Here is a 15,242-nt window from a genome sequence, read left to right as displayed (position 1 = left end):
ATTGATGCTATATTTAAGATATTGCCCAAAGTATTAATGTTGTCTGCTGCAGATACAAGATAATCTATGCTCCTATCTCCTGCCATGAGGTAGATTTAGCTTTAAAGCTAAATAATTGATTGGAAAACCTCAACAAATGTTCGCAATTTTCTTTTATTTTCAGAGAAGCCGGACTCAAGATAGCCATATAATTTAGATTTTAAATTGCTTTATATTTTCAGTGTTCTGTAACTAGCATTGCTCAGAGTGGGAACTCTTTCTCACAAATGTATTCCCCTTAACCTGGAAGATGATCAGAAATCAGGAGGAGTAGAAATTTAGCCACCAGGGTTACCGAATCATACCTTCGCTGGTCTGGAGAAAGAGTGGGTGATTGTTCTAGCCTCTAGTGGTGCAGTTCATTTTGTATGAAGCTCACTTCCTGTATGTAAGCAGTTTATTATATCATTTCCTAAGCAGGTTAGTTTTTTATTCAGATTTAAAGCACACAGTTGAAAGACATACATCTCCATCCATTCTTTATTTGCCCTTGAACAGAGTTTAAAGTATTTGGTAGTATTGGTAAACATTGAATAGAGTCACAGAAAAGTACATCACAGAAAGGGGCCCTTTGGCCCAACCAATCCATGCCGAAACCACTTAAACTGCCAACTCCCATCAACCTACACCAGGACCATAGCCCTCCATACCATGACCATCCATGTACCTAGCCAGACTTCTCTTCGATGTTGAAATAGAGCTCTCATGCACCACTTGTGCTGGCAGCTCATCCCACACTCTTACAACCCTCTGAGTGAAGAAGTTTCCCCTCATGTTCCCCTTAAACTTTTCACCTTTCACCCTTAACCCATGACCTCTGGTTGTAGTCCCACCCAACTTCGGTGGAAACAAGCCTGTTTGCATTTACCCTATCTATACCCCTCATAATTTTGTATACCACTATCAAGTCTATCTTTTGAAGGAAGTATTATGTTTATCTTTGCACTATGAGTTTATTCTTGTTACCACGGCATAGTAATGATGTGTTATGCATGTGTATTACCTTGGTTAGCCGGCTGGTGGTGTAGTGGCATCAGCGCCGGACTTCGGAGCGAAGGCTCCCGAGTTCGAATCCAGCCCGCTCTCTTGCACGCTTTCCATCCGTGCTGGGTTGAACGTCGAGCTGGCAACTCGGCCTCGTAAAAATAAGAAAGCCTGCTAAAAAAAACGCCATCTTGACGGCATCCTGATGTCTCCACTCAGAGTTAAGGGCTTTCTTCTATTACCGTGGTTAACACCGGTAGTGAGAATAATTAACAGTATTTGTATATTCAGGTTCACAATGATTCTGTATCGAATTTAATACATATTTTATTTAACTCTCTGAAGTTTCACAGAAAAGAGATCTCATTAAAAACCCGAAAGGAAGTTTCCATCTTGGGTGATTTTTGATAAGTTGTTTAGCTCGCAGCATAGCTGTGTTCACACACACAGTGAGGGCAGGAGAGTGATTTTTTTTGATGATTCCTGGCAGAAAGTATAGAAAGAAAGCCACTGAAAATTTATGTTAGCAGTAAGGCCTTTACATTCAAATTACTGCTGGTATTCAGTGGCTAAACTGAATACATTTGACCCTACGTTTGAGTGGTCTCTCCCTCCCTCGATGCTGTCGGAGGACAGTACCGGAGACCTGGGTTCTGGGCAAAGGTTAATTGACGGGGTTTGTGGATTGGACTCTGGGTTCATGTTATGATGTTTTTCTGGTTTCTGGTCACTCCTTTTTTTGTTGCTATTTTGGGAGATTGTGGTCAGGGCAGCCTGCAGATAATGAATAACACAGGGCTAGTTTACATTTTACATTTTTAAATCTTTTTTTATTAATTATTACTGAAGATCAACAAAAAATACATTAAGGTAATCAAGTCAACATGTTAATATGTACAATGAGAAATTAAATTATCAAATAACTGATTAACAAAGCTAAACAATATATCAATAATAAGAAGAAAAAATAAAATGTTAAAACTATTTTTTTTGGAAAAAAGAAAGAAGGGAAAAAGAACCCCTACTAACTAAAACAAAAAAAAACCCCTACTAACAAAAAAAAACGAAAAAAAAACCCACTGGGAGCACAACCCCGGAGCTATACGCCATACAAGCTTCCATAAAAGAAAAACATCAATCTGCCAACTCAAATCCATTTAAACAAGAATCAGAAGGGAAGGGCTAATTTGAACTAGAGCTGAGCTGAACTGAATATGCCTGGACTCTTTCAATTTAGTGTTTTATATTCTGTGGATTTTCATTTCTTTGCCATTTGTGTAAATTTTGCTTTTTTGCGTGTGGTAGTGGGGGGGGGCTGATGTTTATTTCTTTGAACGGGTTCCATGATGTTTCTTTGTTTCGTGGCTGTCTGTGGAGAAGACGAATCTCAGGGTTGCATACTGCACACATACTTTGATAATAAATGTATTTTGAATCTTTGTGTTAAGAGTGTTGGAGAATAACGTGTGGATCAGGGAAAGTTGTGAGATTTGTAGCATAAGTCGGTACCTTAGGAGAGGAACAAAAAGCTGCATTGAAAATATTAAATTCACACAAGTAGCATGGATCTATCTCTTTAATCAGGAAAGAAGAAAACTTTCTGAGTAAAGATCCAATACAAAAACACAAAGGAAGAATATCTTGGGGAAACAATTTACAGAACTTTATTATTAAGGGTTGACCAAAGAAAAATCATTAAGAGGCAGAATTATAATTACATTCTACAAAACATTTGCTGTAGTAACGAATTTGAAGGAGTACAAGGGAATAATGTACTTGCAGGAAAAGTCATGAATACTAGAAAGATTCCTGTTTTGCTCACTTTTGGTTTACGTTGACAAACTCCTGCTTTAATTAAAATGTAGAGGGCGCCAGCTCACTTTAGCATCACAAAGTTTGACTGCTTGACCTCCTTGGATTGCTTGCCAATAATTCAGCTGAGGGGCAGATGAAAAAAATAGTTTCAACTTCATGCTGAAATAAAATAAGAACTCTTTATCTCAACTGGGGTTGACTGGTTGAGTGCCAGCACCTGGCAACTTGACACAGTTAAAAACAAAGTGCAAGATGAGCTCCAGGAAAGTCAATCTTTGAAACTGCCATGTTAACCACATCAAAACACAGATCAAATTATTTATGATGGAAAGTATATTTCACTCTCTTTATGAACTGCCCTTGAACAGATTGTGTTTGGTCTAGCCAATACCTGCCTGCACATTCTCCATGCACAGTGAGATCTATTGCACTGCACAACTCCACTCTATGGCCTCTTCATAAAGGGGGGGGGAGGCATAACTGGCAATCTGCCCTCAGGCGGCAGAACCCAAGATCCTAACCCTAACACTATTCCGACTCAGAGACACTTAAACCAGGTTAAATGGGCTTAAATTCAAACACTGAAAAATATAGTTAAAAATAAAAATATCTTAATTAAAATACATTAAACTTTAATTTTAAACATAAATAAAAAGAGAGAAATAAAGCCAAATAATCGAGCTAACCTGAGCTGATCTGAACTATGTTATTACTCAGGCCCTGGAGTTTTGGCTGCTTCTTTGCATTCTTTCCAGCTGAATGATGCCCTTTAACACAGAACCAAAACTGTGCATAATACAGCAGGTGGAGCCTCACTAGTGTACCACTGTAACATAACTTCACAACTTGTATACTCAGTACCCTGTCTGATGAAGGCTAAGTGCCTTCCTCATCACCTTGTCTGTGATGCCACTTTCAGGAAACTACGTACTTGTAACTTCTAGTTCTTCAACAGCACTCCCCAGGGCCCTCCCATCCTACCCTGTTCTGATTCCCTAAACTGCAACTCCTCTTGTATGAACTGAATGTCATTACCATTCCTTGGACCACATCTAGTTGATTGTCCTGTAATTTTTGATAGCCTTCCGTATTGTATATGATGCCACCTAACCTACTGTCATCGGTAAACTTACTAAAACTTCACATTTGTATATATAATATTATAGTCATTTATACCTGAGAGGAATAAAGCTAGCAGTAGTATCACAACAGTGTATTTCCTGCAATATTAAAATTTCTGAGTCATGTAGAAAGCACTGTAAGGAGACAACTTGGGTTCAGTTATTATGGAACGAAAATAGGCTCAAATGATAGGGGACAATATGTTACAAACTGATTTCAATTTGGGTACTAAATTAAGCAAAACAGCAATTAAATTATCTTAAGTCTAGACTGAACTCAAAATCTGAAAATAGAATGAGAGCATTAAAAATAGTAACCAGTAGAATATGTACTTACTAAAATAATGAGACTTTTGGAACACTGACTGTGGGTAGCCTTCTTAAAGGTTTACTTGCTATTATTGTTGTTGAGGTTGAGACTGCTGATAAAGATCTTCACTAATGAGCTTTAGAACTTCAGTGGGGATACCACCCGATCCTGAAGCCTTTTCACTTTTTCACTGAGATACGGTTTTTTGGAGATCTTATCAGTAAGGAGCATCAGCAAGGTGAATAGGCTTTTGTCGATAGACTCAAAGCCTAAGAGTTGTGGGTGAGGGCGGCTTCATGTTGCTTCTTCCAATGGGCATTGAGTACATCTTTTTTCCTGAATGATTTCAACCATGTACATGGCTTTCAGTGAGGTGGGACATTAAGACCTTGCACTGTAAATGGTGTTAACAGTTTTGAAAAAACCCATGTGCGTTATGGTTGCAAATTGCTGTTTCTTGTATCTCTCAACCTACCATCTGCTCTTTAATAGATCCTCTGCTGAATTTCTGGTTTCAAGTACCTGTAGAACATGTTTTTTTCTTTTATGGAATGGTCAAGTTTCTAATGCAAGAACGTTTTACATTTACACTTTGCAATATATTCCAATAAAAATGTACTTGTGTAATAACTTTTGAAATGAATAAGTTGGCTGCAAGCATTCCCTCTGATCTATTACCACTGAAACAGAACTACAGATATCCAGAGCTCAAAAGGGAATCATTTTGACTACATTTACATCGGCTCTGAAAGACCTCCTATTAACCCCTCACCTCCTCCTTCTATACAGTCCTGGATTGCTTTTTTCTCAGCATCATATGAGAAGTCAGGAGAAAGGAAGACTGCTGAAGGGATGTCTGGGGATCCATGTAGACAACAATATAGAAATAGCAAGACAATATACAAAAGTTATGACTACAAGAATCTTGGCTTTTTGAACAGAAACAATCAAAACAAAAGCAAACAAAATATCCTAAACTACACAACCCAATCTCACAATGAGCAATGTCCTTCACAAATTCACAAATAAAACCATCAGATATAGGAGCAGACTCTACCATTTCATCATGACTGATCCAGTTTTTCTTTCAGCCCTAACCTCTTGCCTACTCCCTGTAGCCCCTCATGCTCTGACCAATCAAGAATCTATCAACCTCTGCCTTAAATATACATAAAGGATTGGCCTCCACAGCTGCCTGTGGCAAAAATTTCCACAGATTCTCCACTCTCTGGCTAAAGAAATTCCTCCTCATCATCGTTCTAGAAGAATGCCCCTCTATTCTGAGTCTGTGTCCTCTGGTCTTAGACTACCATAGGAAGCATCCTCTCCACATCCACTACGTCAAGGCCTTTCAACATTCAATAGGTTTCAATTAGATACCCCTCGTTCTTCTGAATTCTAGTGAATTCAGGTCCAGAGCCATCAATCACTATTCATATCACAAGCCATTCAATCCTGGAATCATTTTCGTAAACCTCCTTTGAACCCTCTCCAGTTTCAATACATCCTTTCTAAGGTAAGAGACCCAAATCTGCTCACAATGCTCCAAGTGAGGCCTCACCAGTGCTTTATAAAGTCTCAACATTACATCCTTGCTTTTATATTCTAGTCCTCTTGAAATTAATAGTAATATTGCATTTGCTTTCCTCACCACAGACTCAACCTGCAAATTAACCTCAAAGGTATCCTTCACAAGGACTCCCAAGTCCTTTTGCACCTCAGTTTTTTGCATTTTCTCTCCACTTAGAAAATAGTCAACCCTTTGATTTCTTCTACCAAAGTGCATGACCATACACTTCCCATATGCAATTTCTATGCCCATTCTCTTAATGTCTAAGTCCTTCTGTAGTCTCTCTACTTCCTCAAAACTACCTACCCCTTCACCCATCTTCATATCATCTGCAAGCTTTGTAACAAAGCCATCAATTCCATCATCTAAATCACTGACATACAAGGTAAAAAGAATCAGTCCCAACCAGACCCCTGTGGAACACCCCTAGTCACTGGCAGCCAGCCAGAAAAGGCTGCCTTTATTCACACTCTTTGCCTCCTGCCAGTCAGCCACAGCTTTAACCGTGATAGAATCTTTCCTGTAATACCCTGGGCTCGTAGCTTGTTAAGCAGCCTCATGTGTGGTACCTTGTCAAAGGCCTTCTGAAAATCTAAGTACACAACACCAACCAATTCTCCATTGTCTATTCTGCTTGTTAATTCTTCAAAGAGTTCCAACAGACTTGTCAGGCAAGATTGTCCCTTGAGGAAACCATGCTGACTACAGCCTATTTTATCATGTGCCTCCAAGTACCCTGAGACCTCATCCTTAATAATCAACTCCAACATCTTCCCAACCACTGAGGTCAGACTAACTGGAAGAAATTTCCCTTTCTTCTGACTCTCCCCTTTCTTGAAGACTGGAGTGAGATTTACAATTTTCCAGTCTTCCAGACCATTCCAGAATCTAGTGACTCCAGAAAGATCGTTACATATGAGGATTTGTTGTAGATAAGAAACATAAGCTGCAATTCAAATTTCACCTATTAATATGTAAATTACTTACCTGTGCGATCAGGCAAGATCATTGATTCATCCAATGATAACGTTTTAATTTTATTTTTAAACCAACTGTGGTAGCAACGATAGATAATGAAAGAAAGTAGGACTGACCACAATATGGACAATGTAATCTAATGAAAGAAAAAGGGAGAAAGACATATCATAAAGCCACATCCAATCATTTCAGAGTATTCTAAAAGAAATAACAAAAGGTGTTAGAGAATCTGATTTTGCCTATGATTCCTGAAACTTGAATGCCTTTTAGAGATAAAATCTGGATGACTAGAAATTCTATACATTTCAGAATTGGAAGGGTCAAATCCTGGTAAAAGTGACAGAAATTGCCATCATTTTGATTTTTAGATCAGCTTATATTGTTTTTGATTTCTATCTAAACTTCTTTGACTCTTCTCCAAAGAAAGCTTACTTAAAAGAAAGCAGGTCCTTCGGCCTAGTGTGATCACATTGACCACAAAAGATCCATTTATTATATTTACTGAGGCAGCCTCCACTGCTTCATTGGGCAGAGAATTCCACAGATTCACCACTTTCTGGGAAAAGCAGATCCTCCTCATCCCTGTCCTAAATCTACTCCCCCAGATCTTGAGGATATGTCCTATTTTACTCCCCCAATTCCCATCAATCCACCTAGATTCTACCTCTTACTTATGCAGTACAAAGAATTTCCATTGACCTTTCAACCCACATATCTTTGGAACATGGAAGGAAAGTGGAACACCAAATAGTTTCCAGTTTAAGACCACACTACCGAAGATGTCTAACAGCTTACTGGTAAATTGAAAGGCAAGAGATTTGACTAAAAACATTACTTATAACATCTTTTCTGAGGCAAATTGTGGTGATATCGTTGTAGACAGTGAGGAGGCAGGTGGAGTCGAGGCTGGTCGGGGGATGAGCCAAGCTGGGCCTTTGCAAGGTGCAATTCGTTCGAGCCGGGGTCACAGACCTAGTTGGTATCATTGCCAGAGATGGAGTGAATGATTTGGAGAGGAGTCGATGCGGAAGAGTTTCGATGCCCATGCGCCTAACTTGGGTGCGGGGTTGGATTCCTCCAAGAGCTGAGATGATCTGGTGAGATCAAGAATGGTTTCGGGCTGTGCACCACAAGCATATTGGGACGCCAGGAGCCAGGTCCTAGAGCTTGGCCTACCTGGTGCCTGGACAATTTAAATGTCGGCCCAGGTAGACAAGAAGATCAAGTGTCTGGAACAGAGGCAAGGGTCTGTTGGTTGTTGTTGGGAGCTGAATGTCCAAGGTTACACGTTATATCGGAGGGATAGGAAAGTAAGCAGAGAGGGTGATGTGACTCTATTGGTAAAGAATGGCATCAAATCAGTAGAAAGATGTGACATGTGACAAAGGATTAGCAAATGTTGAATCCTTGTGAGTTGAGTTAAGAAACTGCAAGGGTAAAAGGGCATTGATGGGTAACAGTGGCCGGGAGGTGGACCACAGATTACAACAGGAGTTAGAAAAAAACGAGTCAAAAAGACAAGACATGGTAGACATGGGAGATTTTAACATGCAGCTCGATTGGGAAAATCAGGTTGGTAATGGAACTCAAGAGAATGAGTTTCTTGAATGCCTAAGAGATAGCTTTCTAGAGCAGTTTGTTGTTGAGCTTACTTGGGGAATCAGCTATACTGGATTGGGAGATATGGATTGGGATGCGATTAGGGTAAAAGAACCCTCAGTGATCACAATATGATTGAGTTCAGCTTGAAATTTGATGGAGAGAAAGTAAAGTCTGATGTAGCAGCATTTCAACGGAGTAAGGAAAATTACAGTGGTATGAGAGAGGAGTTGTCCAAAGTAAATTGGAAGGAGCTGCTGGCAGGGATGTCTGCAGAGCAGCAATGGCGTGCGTTTCTGGGAAAAGTGAGGAAGGTGCAGGAGACATGTATTCCAAAAATGAAGAAATATTCAAATGGTAAAATAGTACAACCATGGCTGACAAGGGAAGCAAAAGCCATTATAAAAGAAAAGAAAAGGGCATACAACAAAGTAAAAATCAGCGGGAAGATAGAGGATTGGGAAATTTTTAAAAACCTACAGAAAGCAACTAAAGAATCATTAAAAAAGAGAAGATGAAATATGAAAGCAAGCTAGCAAATTATATCAAAGTGGATAGTAAAAGTTTTTTCAAGTGTGTTAAAAATAAAAGAGAACTAAGAGTGGATATAGGACCACTAGAAAATGAGGCAGGAGAAATAATAATAGGGGACAAGGAGATGGCTGATGAACTAAATGAATATTTTGCATCAGTCTTCACTGTGGAAGACACTAGCAGCATGACTGATGTTGCAGTGTGTGAAGGAAGAGAACTGGGTGCAGTTACTATTACAAGAGAGAAGGTGCTCAAAAAGCTGAAAGACCAAAGGTACACAAGTCACCCAGACCAGTTGGACTGCACCCTCGGGTTCTGAAAGAGGTAGCATTAGAAATAGTGGTGGCATTAGAAATGATCTTTCAAAAATCATTGGTGCAAGAGGACTGGAAAATTGCAAATGTCACTCCACTCTTTAAGAAAGGAGGAAGGCAGCAGAAAGGAAATTATAGACCAGTTGGCCGGACCTCAGTGGTTGGGAAGATATTAGAGTCAATTGTTAAGGATGAGGTGATGGAGTACTTGGTGACACAGGACGAGATAGTATAAAGTCAGCATGGTTTCCTTCAGGGAAAATTTTGCCTGATGAACCTGTTGGAATTCTTTGAGGAGATTAAAGGGGATGCAGTGGATGTGTATATTTGGACTTTCAGAAGTCCTTTTACAACGTTCCACACATGAGGCTGCTTACCAAGTTAAGAGCCCATGGTATTACAGGAAAGTTACTAACATGGTTAGAGCATTGGCTGATTGGTAGGAGACAGAGAGTGGGAATAAAAGGGTTCTTTTCTGGTTGGCTGCCAGTGACTAGTGTTCTACAGGGGTTGGTATTGGGACCACTTCTTTTTATGCTGTATGTACATGATTTAGATGATGGAATAGATGGCTCTGCTGCCAAGTTTTCAGATGATACAAAGATTGGTGGAGGGGTAGGTAGTGTTGAGGAAACAGGTAGGATGCATAAGGACTTAGACAGATTGGAAGAATGGGCAAAGGAAGTGGCAAATGAAATACAATGTTGGAAAATTCATGGTCATGCACTTTGCTAGTAGAAATAAATGTGTGGACTATTTTCTAAACAGGGAGAAAATCCAAAAATCTGAGATGCAAAGGGATTTAGGAGTCCTTGTGCAGAACACCCTAAAGGTTAACTTGCAGGTCGAGCCAGTGGTGACGAAGGCAAATGCCATGTTAGCATTCATTTCAAGAGGTCTAGTATACAAGAGCAGGGATGTGATGCTGAGCCTTTATAAGGCACTGGTGAAAACTCACCTCGAGTATTCTGAACAGTTTTGGGCCCTTCATCTAAGAAAAGATGTGCTGGCATTGGAGAGGCTCCAGAGGAGGTTCACAAGGATGATTCCAGGAATGAAAGGGTTGTCATATGAGGAATGTTTGATGGCTCTGGGTCTGTACTCGCTGGAATTCAGAAGGATGAGGGGGGTCTCATTGAAACCTTTTGATTGTTGAAAGGCCTAGACAGAGTAGATGTGGAAAGGATGTTTCACATGCTGGGAGAGTCTAGGAGAAGAGGGCGCAGCCTCAGGATAGAGGGACACCCTTTCAAAACAGAGAAGTGGTGAAATTTCTTTAGCCAAAGGGTGGTAAATTTGTAGAATTTGTTGCCACATACAGCTGTGGAGGCCAGGTTGTTGGGTGTATTTAAGGCAGAGATTGATAGGTTCTTGACTGGACATGGCATCAAAGGTTATGGGGAGAAGGCCGGGAACTGGGGTTGAGGAGGAGAAAAAAAAGGTCAGCCATGATTAAATGGTGGAGGAGACTTGATGGGCCAGATTGCCTAATTCTGCTCCTATGTCTTATGGTCCTATCGTGCTGATTCCACTTACTCTCACACGAATTTTGGGCTGATTTCACTCGCTGTCGCTGCAGTGCTGAGGCTGTGAACCGAACTGGCTGCAGTGCGTTTTTGCCCCGCTAGTTTGATGAATTGAGCCCAAGGCTTGGGCCTACTCAGGCTGCCTCGGGGGCAGATCTGGGGACTCAGTCTAGTTTAGAATGCTGTTGGCTTGCTTCCATTCTTTGCATGATTTGTGTTTTTATTTTCTCTCTCTCTTTCTCTACACAGTGGCTTTTTGTCTTTTTTTATTGGGTTATTTGGGTTTCTTGCTTTGTGGCTGCCTGTAAGCAGACAAATTTCAAGGTTGTATAATTTATACATTCTTTGATAATAAATATGTTTTGAATCATAAATCTTGAAAACATTGGGTCACAGGGAAAAGGTTCAAACTTCACACAGACAGCACCAAAAGTCAGGATAGAACCCAAATTATTGGAGTTGTGAGGAAACAGCTTCAGCAACTCTATCAACCACTGTACCATACCATCATCTCTAATCTAACCTTGTAGCTAAGTTGACTTAGACTTGGGGAGCTGCATTGTCAAGTTTATGTCAGTGTAGAACAACATTAATCCTTGAAAAATGTCAGCTTGTACCTCTCTCTGCTCTCTGAAAACAACTCACCACAAACCCCCATTGTCTGTTACTTAGCCAGCTCCATAATCATGCTATCAGTGTTCTGATTATGCCTCGTGTTTAAACAGGTAAGAACCCCATGTCAACACATGTGGGACCTGTAGAACTTTTAATAACTGGCAAGTGACATTTAGGTCATACTTATCGAGTAATACAAGAACCCCCAAGAAAAAGCAACACAATGGCATAGTTAGTGAAGTCCCAGACGCCTGGATTCAATCCTGACTTTTCAGTCTGTCTATGTGGAGATTAGATTGCATTGTCTCCCTGTGACCTTATGGGTCTCCAGCAGGAGCTCTGCTTTCTTGCCACATCCCAAACGTGCACAGGTAGCTATGTTAATTGACCGTTAATAAATTTCTCATATGGGCAGATTCTTAGGGGTAGTTGATAGAAATATTGGGAAAATAAGAGAGGATTAGGGTAAAGAGGGATGGTAGATGGTCAGGTAGATGGAAAGACCTGGTTCAATGCTGTATTGATTTTCAACATAACCTCATCCAAGGTCTCTCAAACCTGAGTAACAGTATGAGTTTCATTTAGAGTATGCTATTCACAACCATAACACATCCAAAGAATTTTTACAGCTATTGCTACAGTACGTATCATCCACAAAACATTTACCTCAGTAATTTGCAAGCAGTTAGATCTTGCAAACAATAATAATTTAATAGCAGAATCAGATTTATCCACGATGACTGAAAAATGGATATTGGCCAGGACACCAAATAGAACTTCCCTACTTACTTTCAAAATAAGACAATTGACTTTTTTACCTCCATCTGGGAAAGAATATATAGTATTCTTATTTTAAAATTTCATTCAGAGACCACTCCTCAAACATTGTACCATACTCTTAATCCTACACTAGTTGGTTTGCCTTAATTTTGTGCTCAAGTATCTCAAGTAAGGGGAAAGCCATGATTTTTCATTCAGAAGTGAGAGTGCTACCATTACCAAAAGATGAGGTATAGTAAGACCATAGTGTCACGCATGGGGAAGAGCCTGCATACCCTCTTGAACCCCTAAAGGCTATCTACTCACAAGACACTTCAAGGAAATGATCTCATTCACCTGGATGTTGCATCAACAAGAATACTTGACTGCAATGCTATGGAGACACAAGTCACTACCTATACTGGAATCTGAAGCAGAGAAACAAACTGCTGGTGGGACTGGAGGCCAGGTAGCATCTGTGTAGGGAAATGGACAGTTGACATTTTGGTCAAGGACTGTTCTTCTGCACTCCAATGCTATACTGAGCATAGACGAGGAACTTTGCAAATGCTGGAAATTCAAGCAACACACACAAAATGCTGGTGGAACGCAGCAGGCCAGAGAGCATCTATAGGAAGAAGTACAGTCGATGTTTCAGGCCGAGACACTTTGTCAGGACTAACTGAAAGGATAGTAAGAGATCTGAAAGTGGGAGGGGGAGGGGGGGATCCGAAATGATAGGAGAAGACAGCAGGGGGAGGGATGAAACTAAGAGCTGGAAAGTTGATTGGCAAAAGGGGTACAAGGCTGGAGAAGGGAGAGGATCATGGGACGGGAGGCCTAGGGAGAAAGAAGGGGGGCGGGAGCACCAGAGGAAGATAGAGAGCAGACAAGGAGTTATTGTGAAAGGGATAGACAGAGAAAAAAGAGAGAAAAAAAAGGGAAAAATAGTAAATAAATAAGGGATGGGGTAAGAAGGGGAGGAGGGGCATTAACGGAAGTTAGAGAAGTCAATGTTCATGCTATCAGGTTGGAGGCTACCCAGACAGAATATAAGGTGTTGTTCCTCCAACCTGAGTGTGGCTTCATCTTGACGGTAGAGGAGGCCGTGGATAGACATATCAGAATGGGAATGGGACATAGAATTAAAATGTATGGCCACTGGGAGATCCTGCTTTCTCTAGTGGACAGAGCGTAGGTGTTCAACGAAACAGTTTCCCAGTCTGCGTCGGGTCTCACCAATATATAGAGGGCCACACCAGACACAGTATATCACACCAGCAGGCTCACAGGTGAAGTGTCGCCTCTCACAATAACTCCTTGCCTGCTCTCCATCTTCCTCTGGTGCTCCCCTCCCCCTTTCTTTCTCTCTAGGCCTCCTGTCCCATAATCCTCTCCCTTGAAGGGATTAAAGGCAGATAAATCGCCAGGGCCAGATGGTCTGCATCCCAGAGTGCTTAAGAAAGTAGCCCAAGAAATAGTGGATGTATTAGTGATAAATTTTCAAAACTCTTTAGATTCTGGACTAGTTCCTGAGGATTGGAGGGTGGCTAATGTAACCCCACTTTTTAAAAAAGGAGGGAGAGAGAAACCAAGGATTATAGACCGGTTAACCTAACATCGGTGGTGGGGAAACTGCTAGAGTCAGTTATCAAAGATGTGATAACAGCACATTTGGAAAGTGGTGAAATCATCGGACAAAGTCAGCATGGATTTGTGAAAGGAAAATCATGTCTGACGAATCTCATAGAATTTTTTGAGGATGTAACTCGTAGAGTGGATAGGGGAGAACCAGTGGGTGTGGTATATTTGGATTTTCAAAAGGCTTTTGACAAGGTCCCACACAGGAGATTAGTGTGCAAACTTAAAGCACACGGTATTGGGGGTGAGGTATTGATGTGGATAGAGAATTGGTTGGCAGACAGGAAGCAAAGAGTGGGAATAAACGGGACCTTTTCAGAATGGCAGGCAGTGACTAATGGGGTACCGCAAGGCTCAGTGCTGGGACCCCAGTTGTTTACAATATATATTAATGACTTGGATGAGGGAATTAAATGCAGCATCTCCAAGTTTGCGGATGACACAAAGCTGGGCGGCAGTGTTAGCTGTGAGGAGGATGCTAAGAGGATGCAGGGTGACATGGATAGGTTAGGTGAGTGGGCAAATTCACGGCAGATGCAATTTAATGTGGATAAATGTGAGGTTATCCACTTCGGTGGCAAAAATAGGAAAACAGATTATTATCTGAATGGTGGCCGATTAGGAAAAGGGGAGATGCAACGAGACCTGGGTGTCATTATACATTGAAAGTGGGCATGCAGGTACAACAGGCGGTGAAAAAGGCGAATGGTATGCTGGCATTTATAGCAAGAGGATTCGAGTACAGGAGCAGGGAGGTACTACTGCAGTTGTACAAGGCCTTGGTGAGACCACACCTGGAGTATTGTGTGCAGTTTTGGTCCCCTAATCTGAGGAAAGACATTCTTGCCATAGAGGGAGTACAAAGAAGGTTCACCAGATTGATTCCTGGGATGGCAGGACTTTCATATGATGAAAGACTGGATGAACTAGGCTTATACTCGTTGGAATTTAGAAGATTGAGGGGGGATCTGATTGAAACGTATAAAATCCTAAAGGGATTAGACAGGCTAGATGCAGGAAGATTGTTCCCGATGTTGGGGAAGTCCAGAACGAGGGGTCACAGTTTGAGGATAAAGGGGAAGCCTTTTAGGACCGAGATTAGGAAAAACTTCTTCACACAGAGAGTGGTGAATCTGTGGCATTCTCTGCCACAGGAAACAGTTGAGGCCAGTTCATTGGCTATATTTAAGAAGGAGTTAGATATGGCCCTTGTGGCTAAAGGGATCAGGGCGTATGGAGGGAAGGCTGGTGCAGGGTTCTGAGTTGGATGATCAGCCATGATCATACTGAATGGCGGTGTAGGCTCGAAGGGCCGAATGGCCTACTCCTGCACCTATTTTCTATGTTTCTATGTTTCTCCAGCCTTGTATCCCTTTTGCCAATCAACTTTCCAGCTCTTAGCTCTGTCCCTCCCCCTGCTGTCTTCTCCTATCATTT

At 41.2% G+C, this 15,242-nt stretch overlaps 1 protein-coding gene across 1 annotated transcript in view; it reads right to left on the bottom strand.

The window, feature by feature from the left end:
- Positions 1–4,214: 4,214 nt before the first annotated feature.
- The window catches only part of LOC134353207 (cation channel sperm-associated auxiliary subunit gamma-like), a 175,624-nt gene continuing 164,596 nt past the window's right edge, over positions 4,215–15,242 (bottom strand). The window contains exons 27-28 of the mRNA XM_063061224.1: positions 6,827–6,953; positions 4,215–4,243 (exon numbers count right to left, since the gene is read on the bottom strand). Of these exons, the coding sequence (XP_062917294.1) occupies positions 4,215–4,243; positions 6,827–6,953 (156 nt within the window). The remainder of the gene's footprint in view (positions 4,244–6,826; positions 6,954–15,242) is intronic.

The sequence above is a fragment of the Mobula hypostoma genome, chromosome 10, assembly GCF_963921235.1.
Source record: "Mobula hypostoma chromosome 10, sMobHyp1.1, whole genome shotgun sequence".
Classification (NCBI taxonomy): Eukaryota; Metazoa; Chordata; class Chondrichthyes; order Myliobatiformes; family Myliobatidae; genus Mobula; species Mobula hypostoma.
The sequence above is the reverse complement of the archived record's forward strand: the minus strand, read 5'-3'. Positions and strand labels throughout refer to the sequence as shown.